Genomic DNA, 17,790 nt, shown 5'->3' with positions numbered 1-17,790 from the left:
GTATAAGAGAACAGTCTAAGTTCATTCTTCTGCATGTGCCTGTCCAGTTTTCCCAGCAGCATTTATTGAAGAAACTTTTTCTTTTTCCATTGGATGTTCTTTCTTGCTTTGTCAAAGTTTAGTTGACCATAGAATTGAGGCTCCATTTCCGGAGTCTCTATTCTGTTCTATTGATCTATGCTTCTGTTTTTGTGCCAGTGCCATGGTGTCTTAGTGATCACAGCTTTGTAATATAGCTTGAAGTCAGGGAACGTGATGCCACCAGCTTTGTTTTTTTTTAATTTTTTTAAATGTTTTTTTATTATGTTACTCACCATACAGTACATCCCTGGTTTCTGATGTAAAGTTTGATGATTCATTAGTTGCATATAACACCCAGTGCACCATGCAATACAAGCCCTCCTTACTACCCATCACCAGTCCATCCCATTCCCCCACCCCCCTCCCCTCTGAGGCCCTCAGTTTGTTTCTCAAAGTCCATAGTCTCTCATGCTTCATTCCCCCTTCTGATTACCCCCCTTTCTTTATCCCCTTCTTCCCCTACCAATTTTCCAACATTCTCTTTGCAATTTGGGTCTTTTCTGGTTCCATAAAAATTTTAGGATTGTTTGTTCCAGCTCTGTGAAAAATGTCACTGTTATTTTGAAAGGGATGGCACTGAAAGTGTAGATTGCTCTGGGCAGCATAGACATTTTGACGATATTTTTTCTTCCAATCCATGAGCATGGAATGTTTTTCCATGTTTAGGGTTCCTCCTTATGATCCATATGTGTTTTGTACTTTCTAGAGTATAGAACATTTTCCTCTTTATTTTGGTTCATTCTTAGGTATCTAATGGTTTTTGGTGCAATTGTAAATAGATAGAGTCCTTCATTTCTCTTTTTCTGTCTCATTCTTAGTGTATAGAAAGGCATGTGATTTCTCTGCATTGATTTTATATCCTGCCATGTTGCTGAATTGCTGTATGAGTTATGATAATATGGGGGTGAGTCTTTTGGGGTTTTCACATAAAGTAATATGTTATCTGCAGAGAGGGGGAGTCCACCTGTAACCACACCTACCCTGTATTTGTTAGGCCTGAGCACCCCCTGGTGTCCTCAGCGCACCATGGTGACCTGAGTGCCCCTGCAGCCCAGTCCCTCCTGTGTCCCTGCAGGGAAGTTTGGGTCTGGGCTCAGACTTACATTCCGTCACTGTGTCTCTACACTGTAACACATGGTCAGGACCTTGGTGGCACTCTGATCAGTCAGGTGCAAGAAGTGGTTCTTGGACGTGAGTCTGGAGATGGACATGTGGTTCTTGCTGGATGGCCTGTCATATATGCTGTACGTATGATTTATGAACCAATTCACTGCATCCAGTCTCCTGGGGTTAGTGGATCCAAGTCTAGCAGAAATTACTGTTTGAGCTGGAGAATCCAGAGATGGTGATGGTGAAGTGCAGGTTTTGTGAGGCCCTCCCTGTTCTGGGTCTGTGTCCTGCAGCACCAATTGGGACAGGACACTTTGGGACAAAGAGACTCTGGCCTGTCAGTCACAACATTCAGAACCATCCCCTCAGCCCCATTTGTGACAGCAGAGACCATCACATCGGGAAACTGTCACCAGACACACAGAAGGCCCTAGAAATTAATATTCATCCAGAACACAGCTCTGCATTCCCAGACTCCTCATCTTGTCTGAAAAGAGAGCTGAGAGCTCCCACTGCCTGAAAGTAGATTTTGCCCTCAATGTTGAGGAGAATTTGCATGTGTGGGAAGGAGCCTGTCCTTATAAGTGGACAGGGACAGATGTGGGATGCTCTGGAATTTCCAGGACCACTGTGGACATCTCTCTGTTGAACACACAAGACATGTTGGTCTGTGTTGGGAGAGCACTCTGTCTATGAGTTGTGTTGGAAGTAGTTCAATAGGTGGCATTACCTCTCAGCATAAGAATAAATGTTGAACAAATGAATGGTTTACAATTTATTTTAATCTAAACTATTTTTCAAAAAGATATTTAATGGTATCCTCATTTTGTGGCTACAGCTTTCCAAATCTAGTCATTGAACTCTCAATAACACTAGTCATCCCAGATATAATTACATATGAAAATTATATATTGATGCCCGCTCTGGTGTAAATACAGTGACGAGTAAAGGGTACTGGGTACCAAGATCATATTTCTTTTAGTTTCTGCACTGAGTTACTTGTCCTCATGTGAACAACTACATACACAGCAGAGGCACGTCTGGAGACCTTTGATCCTGAAGGTCACTGCTGACGGGCTTTGTCTGCCAGGACGTCTGCAAAGCCTGGATGTGGCATCTATGTCCTCAAGTGCACCAAAGACACCAACACAAGGCCCCCACTCTGTGATCTGCAGGTACAATTTCCATGCTTGGAGGGTGCCTCCCTTCTCCTGAGAAATCCACCTCACACAGAGGCCTGTAACTCTGGGAGGAGGAACTTGCTTTATGGAAAAAGGGTAACTCTTCTCTGACACAACACAGAGAACATCACTAACTCAGGCATGGAGTTAATGACACTCACATACCACCTTGAAGGAAATGCAGTGAATGACCTGGAGATTATTAGGATCTAAATGGTAGAGGTCTAATAAGAGATTGCAGTTTATGTTCATAGCCCTGACGGGCTTGTGTTCATAAGACAATTGTGTTCATTGCCCAGAAAGTCTTGTGTCAATGGGATAAATGCTGAGTTAAATGAATAGATTTTGAATAGAGATCAGATGACTAGGGAATAGACAGATGATAGATGGATACTTAGATAATTTTATATTATTTTAAAAGACACCAGAGAGGAATCATATCATTATGAACCCATAGGATGAAATATCCATAATTGCCAATGTTTTCAAACCATATTTTCATAGAGAAGGAATAATTTGGTGTGAACTCTGGCATATGGCAAGTAAGGGTTTATGTGTTAGTTTTTTTTTTAATAACTACAGCTTCCACAGAGGGTAGGATTTGCCTCCCTATAGATATTGTTTGTTGTGTAATTTTGTCTAAGGCTGTGGATCAGATCTTCCTTCATACCAGCTCATGGAATATGCCTTTGAAACCGAAATCAGTACCTAGACAGGATCACACCTTTAAATGGAGAGGAGGTAAAATAAGATCATTTGTGGTATTTAGCATCTTGCAATTAATTAATTGGTTTAGGCTCAAGGGTCCCTGACCCATTTTCCCAGAGTGTGAGGTTATAAGGGAAATTGAGACTCAGAGGCAGGAAAACAGAGGGCCCACAAGCATGGATTTGCTCACAGCAACAGAAACTGCAGAGCCCTACAGGAAACCCCTCACGTCCCAGGCTCTCTCCGCACCTGCATCTGGGGCTGGGACCTGTGTTCAGAGGGTCCTGAGGGCCCCAAGTAACCAGGTTCCTCCTGTCCTCCAGGGCTTGCTGCTTCCTGTAACTGGTGGCCTGAGTGTCTCATTTCCCAGGTGTCCTGAGCTCTGGGATGTGCATAGACATATTGTTCCAGAGGGCCTGCACCAGTGTGCATTCCCAGGAGCAATACAAGAGGGCTTCCCTTTCTCCACATCCTTCTGCCCATTTCGTGACTGGATTATTTGTTTTCTGGGTGTTGAGTTTGATAAGTTCTTTGTAGATCTTGGCTATTAGCCCTTTATCTGAGTGTAATTTGCAAATATCTTCTCCCCTTCTGTGGATTGTCTCTTAGTTTTGTTGCCTGTTTCCTTTGCTGTGCGGAAGCTTTTTATGATGATTAAGTCCCAATAGTTCATTTTTGCTTTTGTTTTCTGTGCCTTTAGAGACACGTCTTGAAAGAAGTTGCTCTGACCAATGTCAAACAGGTTATTGCATATGTTCTGCTCTAGGATTTTGATGGCTCTACCTCACATTTAGGTTTTCATCCCTTTTGAGTTTCTCTTTATATATGGTGTAAAAGAATGGTCCAGTTTCATTTTTCTAACTGTGGTTGTCCAGCTTTCCAAGCACCATTTATTGAAGAGAATGTCTTTTTTCCATTGGATGTTCTTTCCTGCTTTGTCAAAGATTAGTTTGCCATTAGTGTTGAGCGTCCATTTCTGGGGTCTCTATTGTTTTCTAGTGATCTTTGTATCTGTTTTTTTGTCCATTCCATACTGTCTTAATGGTCACATCTTTGTGTTATTGCTTGAAATCAGGCATTGTGATGCCCCCAGGTTTCGTTTTCTTTTTCAACATTCCCCTGGTGATTCGGAGTTCTTTTCAGGTTACATACAAATTTTAGGATTGTTTGTTCCAGCTCTGTGAAAAATGTTGATGGTATTTTGATAGGGATTGCTTTGAAAGTGTAAATTGCTCTGGGTAGCATAGACATTTTGCCGATGTTTATTATTGCAATTCATGTGCATAGAATATTTTTCCATTTCTTAGTCTTCCCCAATTTCTTTAAGAGTTCTGTAGTGGGTAAAGCCTTTCAATATGCTATAGTGTCCCTCTATATCTCTTAATACAGTCTTTGGTTTAAAATCTAATTTGTCTGATATGAGAATTGCTACCCCAGCTTTCTTTTGAGTTCTGTTGGCATGGTAAATGGTTCTCTCTCTCTCTTTAAATTTTTATTGCAGACAGTAAAAGTAGCTTTTATTCTTGTACATTTCCATGAGATTTTAAACATGCATGCATTGTTATAACCATCGATACAGATAGAATATAGAATAATTCCAACCAAGGAAAGAATTCCCTTGTGGATAACCCTTTGTATTCAAACTCCCAAGCCTAACTCCTGGCAATAAGTGATCTGTTCTCTCTGCATATGGTTTTTCCTTCTCCAGAATGTCATACACAGAAAATCCTATGTTAACCTTTTGAGACAAGGTATTTTCACTTAACTAACACATCTAAAATTCATCCATTTTTTGTGTGCCTCAATAGTTCATTCCTCTGTATTGCTAAGTAGTATTCCACTGTGTGAATACAGCACAGCACTGACAGAGGTTTTTGTGGTTTCCAGTTTTTTTTTTTAATTTTTATTATGTTATTTTAGTTACCATACAGTCCATCCTTAGTTTTTGATGTAATGTTCCATGATTCATTGTTTGCATATAACACCCAATGCTCCATGCAATATGTGCCCTCCTTAATACCCTTCACCAAGTTAGCCCATCCCCCCACCCCCTTCCCCTCTAAAACCTTCAGATTGTTTCCTAGAGTCCTTAGTTTCTCATGGTTCATCTCCCCTTCTCTTTCCCCCTCTTCATTTTTCCCTTCCTTCTCCTAGTGTCTTTCCTGCTATTGCTTATGTTCCACGAATAAGTAAAACCATATGATAATTGTCTTTCTCTGCTTGACTTAGTTCACTTAGTATAATCACTTAGAGTTCCAACCATATCCATGCAAATGTTGGGTAATCATCCTTTCTGATGGCTGAGTAATATTCCATTGATTATATGGACCACTTCTTCTTTATCCATTCATCCGTTGAAAGGCATCTCAGCTCCTTCCACAATTTAACTTTTTGGACAACGCTGCTATGAACATTGGTGTGCATATGGCCCTTCTCTTCACTACGTGTGTATCTTTGTGTAAATACCCACTAGTGAATTGCTGGGTCATAGCGTAGATCTATTTTTAACTTTTTGAGGAACCTCCACGCTGTTTTCCAAAGTGGCTGTACCAACTTGCATTCCCACCAACAGTATAAGAGGTTTCCCCTTCCTCCACATCCTCTCCAACATTTGTTGTTTCTTGCCTTGTCAATTTTTGCCTTTCTAACTGGTGTAAGGTGGTATCTCAATGTGGTTTTGATTTGAATTTCCCTGATGGCTAATGATGTTGAACGTATTTTCATGTGTCTGTTAGCCATTCATATGTCGTCTTTGGAGAAGTGTCTATTCATGTCTTGTGCCCATTTTTGACTAGACTGTGTGGTTTTTGGTGTGGAGCTTGAGAAGTTCTTTATAGGTTTTGGATACCAGCCCTTTATCTGTCGTGTCATTTGCAAATATCTTCTCCCATTCCGTGGGCTGCCTCTTTGTTTTGTTGACTGTTTCCTTTGTTGTGCAGAAGCTTTGTATCTTGATGAAATCCCACAAGTTCATTTTTGCTTTTGTTTCCCTTGCCTTTGGAGACATGTCTTGAAAGGAGTTTCTGTGGCCGATGTCGGAGAGGTTACTGCCTATATTCTCCTCTACGATTTTGATGGATTCCTGTCTCACATTTACGTTTTCATCCATTTGGAGTTTATCTTTGTGTATGGTTAAGGGAATGGTCCAGTTTCACTCTTCTATATATGGTTATCCAGTTTTTCCAGTATCATTTATTGAAGAGACTGTCTTTTTTCCATTGGATTTTTTTTTCCCGATTTGTCAGAGATTGGTTGACCGTAGTTGAGGGTCCATATCTGGGGTCTCTATTCTGGTCCATTGGTCTATGTGTCTGCTTTTGTGCCAGTACCATGCTGTCTTGGTGATCACAGCTTTGTAGTATAGCTTGAAATCCAGCAACGTGATGCTACCAGCTTTGGTTTTCTTTTTTGTCATTCACTTGTCAATTCGAGGTCTTTCCTGATTCTTTACAAATTTCAGGATTGTTTGTTTCAGAGCTTTGAAATATGCCAACCATATTTTAATAGGGATGGCATTGAATGTGTAAATTGTTCTTGGCAGGATAGACATTTTAACAATGCTTGAACTTGTTTTTTTTTTAATCTTTTCTGTTGTTTTTTTAGTTTTTATAACATTAATTTCTATTTATTTCTGCTCCAATCTTTACTGTTTCCTTCCTTCTGCTGTATTTAGGGTTCAGTAGTTGTACTTTGGTTAGGTTGTTTATCTCAGATTTTTCTTGCTTCCTGAGGTCTTCCTCTGTGCTGTATATTTCTGTGTTAGGACCACATTTCCTAGAGAAATTAGGTGAAGTGATAACTGTTTTATTCTCTTGTGTAGTGATTCTGTGTGTGTGTGTGTGTGTGTGTGTGCGTGTGTGTGTGTGAGGTTTGAAGACTCCACATCCACACAACACCAGGAAGGTGTCTACTGCTTTCCCACGTTGTCACTAACATTGATGGTGTGAGCATGGTTTAAGACAGTGACCCCCACCAAGACTCTTTCATCTCTTGCTTTGGATTGTCGATGCCTCTGTAGCCTCATGTCCAGCACACGCTTAATGCTGCTCTGGAAAGCTTGCATGTTGAGCTGGGTGGTCCTGTGATTCACAGTGAGTGCAGCTGGGATTCCTGTAAAATTTCAGCTGATGAGCATCAGGATATTTGTTATTTATTGGTATTTAGGGACAGGAATAAACAATGCGAATGACTCTGTATTTTGTGGTTTTTACACTAGCCATTTTCACATTAAAATATTTTCTGAGAAACAAAGTGGGGGCTTCAGAGGAGAGGGGGTGGGGGAATGGGATAGGCTGGTGATGGGTAGTAAGGAGGGCGCAAGTTGCATGGTGCACTGGGTGTTACACGCCACTAATGAACCATGGAACTTTACATCAAAAACCAGGGATGTACCGTATGGTGACTAACATAATATAATAAAAAATATTATTATAATAAAAAATAAAAAAATAAAAATATAATTTTCTATGTCAGAGAGTGAAGAGGTAAGAATCACGCCTGAGGAGAGGGTCCCCGGGGGGAAACTGCTCTATGGAGAGGAAGCCCCAGACCCTGACAGGAAACCTGCCCACAACCTCCACCTGCAGCTGCTCCAGGGGGTTAAGGACAGAACTGGTGACTAGTGTGCACCCCCTGCTGGTCCAGATCCCTTCTACAGTGAGGTTTGTGTCTGGGCTCACACTGATGTCCCCTCACTGTGTCCTTGGCACAGTAATACACGGCCGTGTCGTCGGCTCTCAGGCTGTTCATCTGCAGGTACAGCGTGTTCTTGCCATTGTCTCTGGAGATGGTGAATCGGTCCTTCACGGAGTCTGCATAGCTTGTGCTACTTCCATCATAGCTAATACCTGCGACCCACTGCAGCCCCTTCCCTGGAGCCTGGAGGACCCAGCTCATGCTGTAACTACTGAAGCTGAATCCAGAGGCTGCACAGGAGAGTCTCAGGGACCCCCCAGGCTTCACCAGGTCTCCCCCAGACTCCACCAGCTGCACCTCACACTGGACACCTGCAGACACAAGACATCTTGGTCAGGAAACTGTCACACACCCGCTGTTTGTCTCCCTCAGATCCACTCACACACTCCATGTCTCTTGTTCAGCATGAATTACCTTTTAAAAGAGCAACAAGGAAAACCCAGCTGAGCACCAACTCCATGGTGAGCTCTCTGTGTTCTGTCCTGATACTAATTGGAACACCTGGAACCCTGGGTCTGGGGCTCCTCTCCCAGCTGCAGAGTCAGGGTTGGGCTGTTTTAATCAGCAGAGGGAGGGCCCTATTTGCATGACCTCTGACTATATATTCAGCTTGGGATCTATGCTGACATAGAGGCCAGTAACCAGAACAGATGTGATTGTCTTTGTTTTGGCGGTATTGACCACTTCTTTTTTTTAAATATGATTTTTCATTTTATAACATTCCCATGTATGTACGTAGCCTCCTTGTGCGACTTTGTACATACTCACAGAAATCCTGCAGGATAGGTGTCATGTTGTCCCATAAGGAATCGTAACCGACACTGAGAATTTTAGAGGGTTTGTGAGGTGTCCAGGAACACATACAGGGTTAGAATGAGCCCCAGTATCCAAGGAGGACCTCCTGCCACTGACACACCGAGGACACAGAGGGCAGGCTAGTGAGAAATGTTGAACCCCTAGTGCAGTGGGGACAGGATGATTTTACCTGCTCTAGAGTTACTTAAAATAAGGAAAGTATCTGGGTTCATGCGGATGTATTTTCTAACATGTCCATACCTATATGTTCCTCATGGGTCATCTCTGTGTTTATTAGTTTTGATGAGTGTACTGGACACAGGATGCACTGCACACATGCAGAATGTGTCATGTGATAAACACTGGAGTCACAATCAGCATTATCCAGAGTCAGCAAACCACTTCTCACTAAAATTTCCTGTATTTTCCCTGGAATTCCTCCTCCTCCTTCCCTTTTTCTCCCTGTCCCCACATAACTTGGGTATTTCTCATGTTACTTAGACTAGTTGTAATTTAGAAGAGTGTAGAGATGTGCAATCATAGTGTATGTAATTTCATTTGTAGGACTTTTTTTTCCCACCCTTTATAAATCCTTGAGAATTCACCCACATTGCTGTCTGTAGCAAGAATCATGTATTTTAATGTTTGGCAGGTTTCCTTAGAGTGAAATAGCAGAATTTTATTTTTTAAGTGGTTGGTTGGGGTAAGAATTTTTCCAGTGTCTGATATTACAATGAATTTGCTTCTCACTGCAGATGTAGATATGGAGCTCAGAGAATGTAGCAGTTTCAGGGATCTGCTTTACTGTTCTTCTGGTTTCTATTTATTGATTTCTGCTCGAATCTTTATTATTTCTGTTGTTCTCCTTGATTTAGACTTCATTTGCTGTTTTTTGTCCAGCTCCATTACGTGTAAAGTTTGCTTGTGGATTTGAGTTTTTCTAAATTTTTGAGAGAGGTTTGTATTGCAGTGTACTTCTTCCTGAGGACCACCTTTGTTGTTTCCTACAGGTCTTGACCAGGTGCGTATCCTTTCCCTTAGTTTCCACGATTTTATAAATTCTTCTTTAATGTCCTTGTTCACCCATTCATTATTTAGTACGGTGCTCTTTCACTTCCAAATTCCCTCTTGTGAATGATTTCACAGGGATTTCCAGTTTCAAAGCCTCGTGGTCTGAAAATATGCAGGGAATGATCGGAATCTCTTGGTATCTGTTGAGACCTGATTTGTGACCCAGATGTGATCTATTCTGGAATAATGTCCATGAGCACTCACGAACAATGAGTATTCTGTTGTGTTAGGATGGAATGCTGTGTATATGTGTGTGAGGTCCATCTGGTCCGATGTGTTATCCAAACCTCTTGTTTCTTTGTTGATCTTCGTAGATAAGTGTCCATTGCTGGGAGTGGAGTGTTGAAGTCCCCTACTAGTAATATATGATTATCAATGTTTTTCTTTACTTTGGTAAAGGGATTTTGTGTTCTTGGTTACATGCAGGAGATGTGTATCATAGAAGGTGAAGTTATGACCGTGTTCTTTTCTTTATATTCACAATGAGTGTGATTTACACAGATGCATATGGATGCCCAGGTTTACCAAGGTTGATGAGTGATGGTTAACCCTGTGTCAGCGTGACTGGGCCATGGCTGCCCAGATAAAACATTGTTTCTGTGGGTGCCTGTAATGCTGTTTCCAGAATAGACTGGTATTTGCATCCATGGTCTCTGTGTAAGTGGGCATCATCCGATCCATTAAGGTTCTGAAGAGAATGAGATGCAGAGGGAGGAAGAATTCCCTCACTCTTCCTTCCTGCATGCTTGATCTGGAACATTCCTGTCCTTCTGCCTCTGGAGACAGTTACACATTCATGTCCCCAGGTTCCCCAGCCTGTGCTACTTCCATCATATCTAATACATGAGACCCACTGCAGCCCCTTCCCTGGAGCCTGACAGATCCAATTCATCCAGGAACTACTGAAAGTGAATCCAGGGCCTGCATAGGATGGTCTTAGGAACACCCCCCCCCCAGTTTACACCAGGTCTACCCTGGACACCACCAGCTGCACCTGTCACTGGACACCTACAGACACAGACATCCTGGTCAGGAAACTGTCTCACATCCACTGCTTCTCCCACTCATATTCACTCACATACTCAATGTCTCTTGTTCACCATAAATCAACTTTTTAAATAGTGTCCAGGGAAACTCAGCCAAGCACAAAGTCAATGGTGAGTTTACTGTGTCCTCTCCTGATCACTGAATGGGAACACCTGGGGATCCTGGGGCTGGAGATTCTCTCCCATTGCTGGGGTCGGGGCTGGGCTGGTTCAATCAGTGGAGGGAGGGCCCTATTTGCATGTCCTCTGACTCTATAGCCAGCTTGGGACCTATGTTGACAGAGAAGGGCAGAGAACAGATCAGATGTGAATGCCTTTGATTTGGTGCTAGTGACATTTGGGAAACTCGGATTTTGATTATATGACTTTGCAGAATACACACTTGGGCTCAGTGTGATACATAGTTTTTACATATTCACACAAATCTTGGGGCCTAGTGTCATGTTACTCAATAAAGAGATATGAACCTATTCCCAGAAGTGCAGAGGGATTGTGAGGTGTCCAAGAGCAGCTCTGGGGTGAGAATGCACCCAGGACGTGGACCTGAGCTCCACCCACAGGACCTGCTGCCTCCCTGATCCACCTGCAGGACAGAGTGGGCAGGCTGATGAGGAATGTGGAACTCGTCCTGTGATGGGGACAGGATGATTGTTTCCAGACTTTACCTGAAGTACAGAGAGAATCAGGGTTTGTGCAGGTGTATTTTCAAGTCTCTAACATGTCACTATGTCTGCGTGGCTCCTGAGTCATCTCTGTGAGAATCTGTAACGGCTGTGATGCGTGTACTTGACACAGGATTCACTGCACACGTGCAGAGTGCGTGATATGGTCATCACTGCTGTTAGACTCAACATTATCACGTGAGAAAATAGATTCCTCTTACATCTTCCTGTATCTCCTAGAATTCCTCCTTCCTGTCTTCTCTTCTTCACCCTGTTCCCACATAACTACTGATTTTTCTCTGTTACTGTAGACTAGCTTTAATTTTCTAGGATGTATAGATGTTTTATTATGATACATGTGCTTTTATTTTTAAGGCTTAGTTTGCTCAGCATCAATCCTTGAGATCACATCCGTTTTGCTGTGTGTAGCAAAAATCTCTATTAATTCCTGGCAGCATTCCAGACAATGAACACAGGAGAATTTTATTTTTTTTAAGCAGCTGTTTAGGATTGGGATCATTTCCAGTTTCTGGTATTTCAATCAAGTTGCTTCCTAGCCTGACTGAAGGTGTGAGTTCAGAGAATGTATTATTTATATGGTCTCCACGGCAACAACTAACCTGGAGTAGATGTGGGGCAGTACCTTTGCATCGATGAGGGACTTTATTCAGCTTTGGGGGTTTTCCTATTATGTAGATATTCATGGAACTCAATTTCACACATGGGAATTCGTATTTATTCATTTATTTACTCAATTCCCTCATCATGTAATGTTTACGGTTACTGTTTGTGTTAGGTTAGGGTTAGATTTCGGGTTAGGGTTAGGGTCTAAGGAGTAGGGCTTAGGACATGTGCCTGGTATCCTGCAGTTCAGAGACCTCCCCAGAGAGTAAATCTCAACATTGACGGGGATGAGAATAGCCTGGCAGCCATCTGCTGAGCTGAGGCAAGAAGGGGATTTGGGCATCTAAATACTTGTTTTTAGAAATGTTGATTTTGGGGCGCCTGGGTGGCTCCGTCATTAAGCCTCTGTCTTCAGCTCAGGGCGTGATCCCGTTGTCCTGGGACGAAGCTCCAGATCAGATTCCCTGCTCCACTGGGAGCCTGCTTCTTCCTCTCCCACTCCCCCTGCTTGTGTTCCCTCTCTCGCTGTGTCTCTCTCTGTCAAATAAATGAATAAATGAAATCATTATCAAAAAAGAAATGTCTTATTCTGTTCCAGCTGCTGTAACACTGTACACAGACTGGGTGGTTTTAACAACAGACACTCATTTCTCACAGTGCTGGAGTCTGGAAAACTCAGGACAAGGTGCAGGCAGATGTGATGTCTGAAGAGCACCCTCATCCTGGGCTGTCCATTGCCTGTCACTGCACATGGGGTCAGGGGGCAGGGAGCTTTCTCAGTCGTGGTGTGTAAGGGCACTACTCCTATCATGAGGCTGCACCCTCCTGACCTAAGTGCCTCCCTAAGGCCCAACTCCTCGTCCCATCACGTTGTCGTTAGGTTTCTTTGTGAGGATGGTGGAGGTCACACACATTGAGCTGAAGTCAACAACTGAGGATCAATGAGTGATTCCCTGCAGATGAAAGGCCCCTCCCCTCTAGCTCCTCAAAGTGAGGATTCTCATGGATCCAGTAGAAACTTCTGGTCTCTGCGTGCACATGGTGAACACAGAACCTTCAGAACCAGCGGGTGACCTTGGGGAGTGGACAGCTTCCACTGCAGACACCCGGCAAGACCTCAGTCCACTTCTAATAGCTTTCTTATTAGTATTGTCAGCTTATATGTTATCATTCTCATTTTCTAGGGACTCAGGTGGTCTTCACGTATTTGACCAGTTCTCTTCCTTTTCACTTATTTTTCTAGTTGCATGGAATTAGGCATGAGACTTTATCTTCTGATGATTCATTACTACACCAGAAGCCCCTTGCTCTGTCTTCTCCTGCACCACACATGGGACATTGGATAGGAAAGCCGAGATTCTGTGCCTTTGATGTTCTAGATCCCTTGGGATTTTCCAGCACTGAGCCACGAGAAAATCCCTGATGTCATGTCCGTTCCTGGTTTTATTAAAGCATTTCTGACACGCTGTGTGACATTCCCTGAGATCGATAAGCATTGTGTATTCTCCCATGTGTGTGTCGTATCATCTGATTCCCCAAATGTATCAAGCTTGGTGGGGGTCCCTCTGCTTCTGGATGATGTCAGCTACCTAGATGCTGTAAGCATGGTGTCACACAACACCCCCACACTAGGGCCCTTCTCCTCTGGCTTTGGCTTCATGATGCTTCTGTGCCTGATGTCCAGCATGAACTGTATTTTACTGGCTCATCATTCGTACACTGGTTCGTGTGGTGCTGTGTTGTTGAGTCCTGCTGAAACTTCTACAGACTTGGCAGACTGACATCAGAATGTCTGTATATAATTGTCATTTAGGGAAAAGCTGAAGCCATGTAAGTGACGTTCTGCTTTTTGTGCATGGAAGTATAGTTTTCTCCTGTTACAACCAACCTTTGTATTCACAGATGTAAGAGTAAGACGAAATCATTATTCGAGAGAGGCCCCTGGGGAAACTGTTTTATGGAGAGGATGCCCCACACGGTGACAGGAGACGAGCGTTTACTCTCCACCTGCACCTGCTGCTGGTGTGGAAAGTGTATTTGTGGGTCTTGAGTGCCGCACGCTAATCTGAGTGTGCCCTGTCTCCTGAGTGCCCCTGACTCTTGAGCACCCCCTGGTGGATTCTGAGGGCCCCTGCTGTCCTGCCCCTACTGTGTCCCTGCAGGAAGGTTTGTGTCTGGGCTCACACTGATGTCTCCTCTGTGTGCCTCTTGCACAGTAATACACGGCCGTGTCCTCGGTGGTCACAGAGCTCAGCTCCAGGGAGAACTGGTTTTTGGACGAGTCAGCAGTGATGGAGATGCGGCCTTGGAAAGTCGGGTTGTAGCTTGTGCTACCTGTCCAGTACCCCATCCACTCCAATGCTCTCCCAGGGCGCTGGCGGATCCAGTTCCAATAGTAACTGCTGGTGACAGAGCCCCCAGAGACAACACAGTTGAGAGAGAGGGTCTGTGAGGGCTTCACCAGTCCTGGGCCTGACTCCTGAAGTGTAAGTTGAGACAGGACACCTAGGAATAAAGAGAGTCATCGTGAGTCGGTCCCATCCCACAGAAAGGCCCCCGTCTATCCCAGAGCGTCCAGACCCTTACCCAGGGGAGCTGCCAGAAGGCAGAGGAGGGACCACAGCATCTGCATGGCTGTCTGCAGGATGGAGACCCAGCATGCTGGCCTCTGCCTGTGATGCCGATTTCTTCTGGGAGCACCCAGGTGATTTGCATGTGGGTCCCCGCAGAGACGGGGAAGCATTAAAAGATCCTGAGCCCTGGTGACAGTCACTAATTCTTGGTGTCCCCATGGTGGGTGGTGTGAGGACCCACTGAGCCTGTTCCTAGAGATCTAGGCTGAGTTCTGCCTGAACTGTTCTCCAGCCCCAGTTACTTGAGTGGGTTTGTGCTGGAGTTGATGAAGATTTGGAAACCTCACGAAGGTTCTCTTGTGTTCTCTTGTCGGGCTGTTAGACTGTGGGCTGCAATTTTAACCTTCAGATTCACCTGTTCACATACCTGGAGGATGAGGCAGTAGTCCAGGGTCCAGACCGTGATTGCTTGCGTTCTTAGGGCCATTCTCTCCTTCTAATCAGGTATGGGGTCCTGGATGATGGCGTACGTCTCCATCTACAAAAGGGTGTGTTAGGAACTATACGCAAGGATTTACCTAAAGAAACAAGCTCATCCATGTGGATAGCAAGGCAGAGGGATTGGGCGATAAGTGGGTATGCGTTTCTTCTTTTCCTCTTGTTTTAAATTTTATTTAAATTCAACTAGCCAGCGCATAGTACATCATTAGTTTCGGATGTAGTGTTCAATAGTTTATCAGTTGTGTACAGCACCCAGTGCTCATCACATCAAGTGCCCTCCTTAATGCCCATCACCCGGTCAGCCCATGCCTCCACCCACCTCCCTTCCCTAACCCTCAGTTTGTTTCCTATAGTTAGGAGTTTCTCCTGGTTTGTCTTCCTGTCTGATGACATCCCATTCAGTTTTCCTTCCCTTCCCCTATAATCCTCTGCACTTTTTAAAAAAGATTTTATTTATTTATTTGAGAGAGATAGAGACTGCCAGCGAGAGAGGGAACACAAGCAGGGGGAGTGGGAGAGGAAGAAGCAGGCTCATAGCGGAGGAGCCTGATGTGGGGCTCGATCCCATAACGCCAGGACCATGCCCTAAGCCGAAGGCAGACGCTTAACCGCTGTGCCACCCAGGCGCCCCCCTCTGCACTTTTTCTTATGTTCCACATATGAGTGAAGCCATGTGATATTTGTCTTTCTCTGATTGACTTATTTCATTCAGAACGATACCCTCTAGTTACATCCATGGAAAAGAAATGTTTATATGCAACTGATAAATTGTTGAACACTACATCTGAGTCTAATGATGTTCTATATGTTGGCTAAATGAATTTAAATAAAAAATGACACCTTAAATTCAAGCCATATGGTCCTGTACTCACCCTGAGACAGATGGTTCTAGGGAGGAACACATTTAACTGAGTCGGTAGAGAGGTGTTCCCTTCCCACAGAATGTGAGACATGCAGACCCTACTACACAGGCATCTAAAGGGGTCCAAGCCCCAGGATGTGCCCCCATCTCCATCCAGACCTCAAATCCTCATGGGAAAGAGGAGGATGAAGGGGAAGCTGGACGTGAACGTTCACACAGCGTCTGGAGTATGGAGCTTCTTTACCTTGATTTCTCTGACCTCTGAGGTCCTCATGGACAGGTTCCTGCATGTATTATAAAGACTTTATGATTTATGAATCTGTAATGGAAAAGTCATTTTCTCTGTTGCATGTTCTCTCTCTTTTCCTCTCCTCCTTAGCTTCCGTCTCACACACAGGAGATCTCAACACACATGGTAGTAGGGGAAAGATTCTTGTAAGGTTACAAATTAGCAGGTTCACGTTGTTTTCTTTCTTCGATTCCACTGAGAACTCCTGATAGAATTCATAGTGATATACTGCTTTTCTTGTTTATTTCATCATTTCTGTATTCATTGTTCCTTCTCTGGGCATCCTTTGTTCCCTGGTATGAGCAAGTACTTTACGGAATTACCAATGTCAAGCTCCTCGTTTACAGTTTGCCTTGAGGTGATGGGATGAGCCAAAGGAAGGAGGTCAGATTCCTGAGTCTCTGAACACCCACAGATTCCAGCTGGCACGACTGATGGGGTGTCCTGGTCCCCACGGGTAGAGCACAGACCCTCAGATGTGATCTTGGACCTCATGTTCCAGCAGATCCTGGAAGCCAGGATGCCTCCAATCCCGCACCCCACTCTGCACCTGCAACAGGGAAAAGCTTTCTCATGGGGTGTCCTGTGCTTAAGGAATGAGATAATCTCTGGAACAGCTCATGAAGGTCCCGTCTCACACCCAGTCCAACTGAGTCACAGGGGTTTACCATTAGAATATATACTGCCCCTCCCCATGTAGGGCCAGCACACCAGGGTCACAGAGGGGATCAACACTGTGGGGCATCAAGACACAGATCTTTTTTTTTAATAATCTTCTTTTTTATTATATTATGTTAGTCACCATACAGTACATCCCTGCTCTTTGATGTAAAGTTCCATGATTCATTAGTTGTGTATAACACCCAGTGCACCATGCAATACGTGCCCTCCTTACTGCCCATCACCAGCCTATCCCATTCCCCTACCCCCTCCGCGCTGAAGCCCTCAGTTTTTTCCCGGAGTCCATAGTGTCTCATGCTTCATTCCCCCTTCTGATTACCCCCCTTTCTTTATCCCTTTCTTCTCCTACGGATCTTCCTACGAATGCTTGTTTCCTTTGCTAGATTAGGGAAGTTTTCAGCTACAATTTGTTCACATATCTCTTCTAGAACTCTCTCTTTCTCCACCCCCTCAGGGATGCCGATGATTCTGACATTGGAACGGTTCATTGAGTCTCCCGGAACCTACATTCCTGAGATTGGATTTTTTGAGCCAAGTTTCTGTCTCAACTTTCTTTCTACCATCCCATCCTCCAGTTCACTAATTCGTCCTTCTGCCTCATGTACCGTGGCCGTCAGAGCATCTAGTTTTGACTGCATTTGATTCATAGCATTTTTAGTTTTTAAAATATTTTTTATTATATTATGTTTGTCCCCACAGAGTACATCCCTGGTTTTTGCTGTAAAGTTCAATGATTCATTAGATGCGTATAACACCTAGTGCACCATGCAATACGTGCCCTCCCCACCATAGTATTTTTAATTTCTGCCAGACTTGCCCTCGTTTCTGCCCTTAGAGATTTTAAATTCTCGTTAATATTTTTGTTAATATTTTTTCAAGTCTACACATCATCTTGACCATTGTTACTCTGA

At 43.9% G+C, this 17,790-nt stretch overlaps 2 gene segments (V, D, J or C); both read right to left on the bottom strand.

Moving 5' to 3' along the window:
• Positions 1-7,679: 7,679 nt before the first annotated feature.
• LOC125282240 (immunoglobulin heavy variable 3-23-like) lies at positions 7,680-8,294 on the bottom strand. The segment is given in 2 exon segments: positions 7,680-8,086; positions 8,190-8,294. Coding segments are annotated over 2 exon segments (453 nt in total).
• A 5,675-nt stretch (positions 8,295-13,969) lies between these two features.
• On the bottom strand, positions 13,970-14,619 carry LOC125282241 (immunoglobulin heavy variable 4-59-like). The segment is given in 2 exon segments: positions 13,970-14,478; positions 14,560-14,619. Coding segments are annotated over 2 exon segments (555 nt in total).
• Positions 14,620-17,790: the final 3,171 nt, after the last annotated feature.

Source organism: Ursus arctos, unplaced genomic scaffold (assembly GCF_023065955.2).
Source record: "Ursus arctos isolate Adak ecotype North America unplaced genomic scaffold, UrsArc2.0 scaffold_25, whole genome shotgun sequence".
NCBI classification, from domain to species: domain Eukaryota; kingdom Metazoa; phylum Chordata; class Mammalia; order Carnivora; family Ursidae; genus Ursus; species Ursus arctos.
Note: the sequence above shows the minus strand (reverse complement) of the source record. Positions and strands in the feature narration are given on the sequence as shown.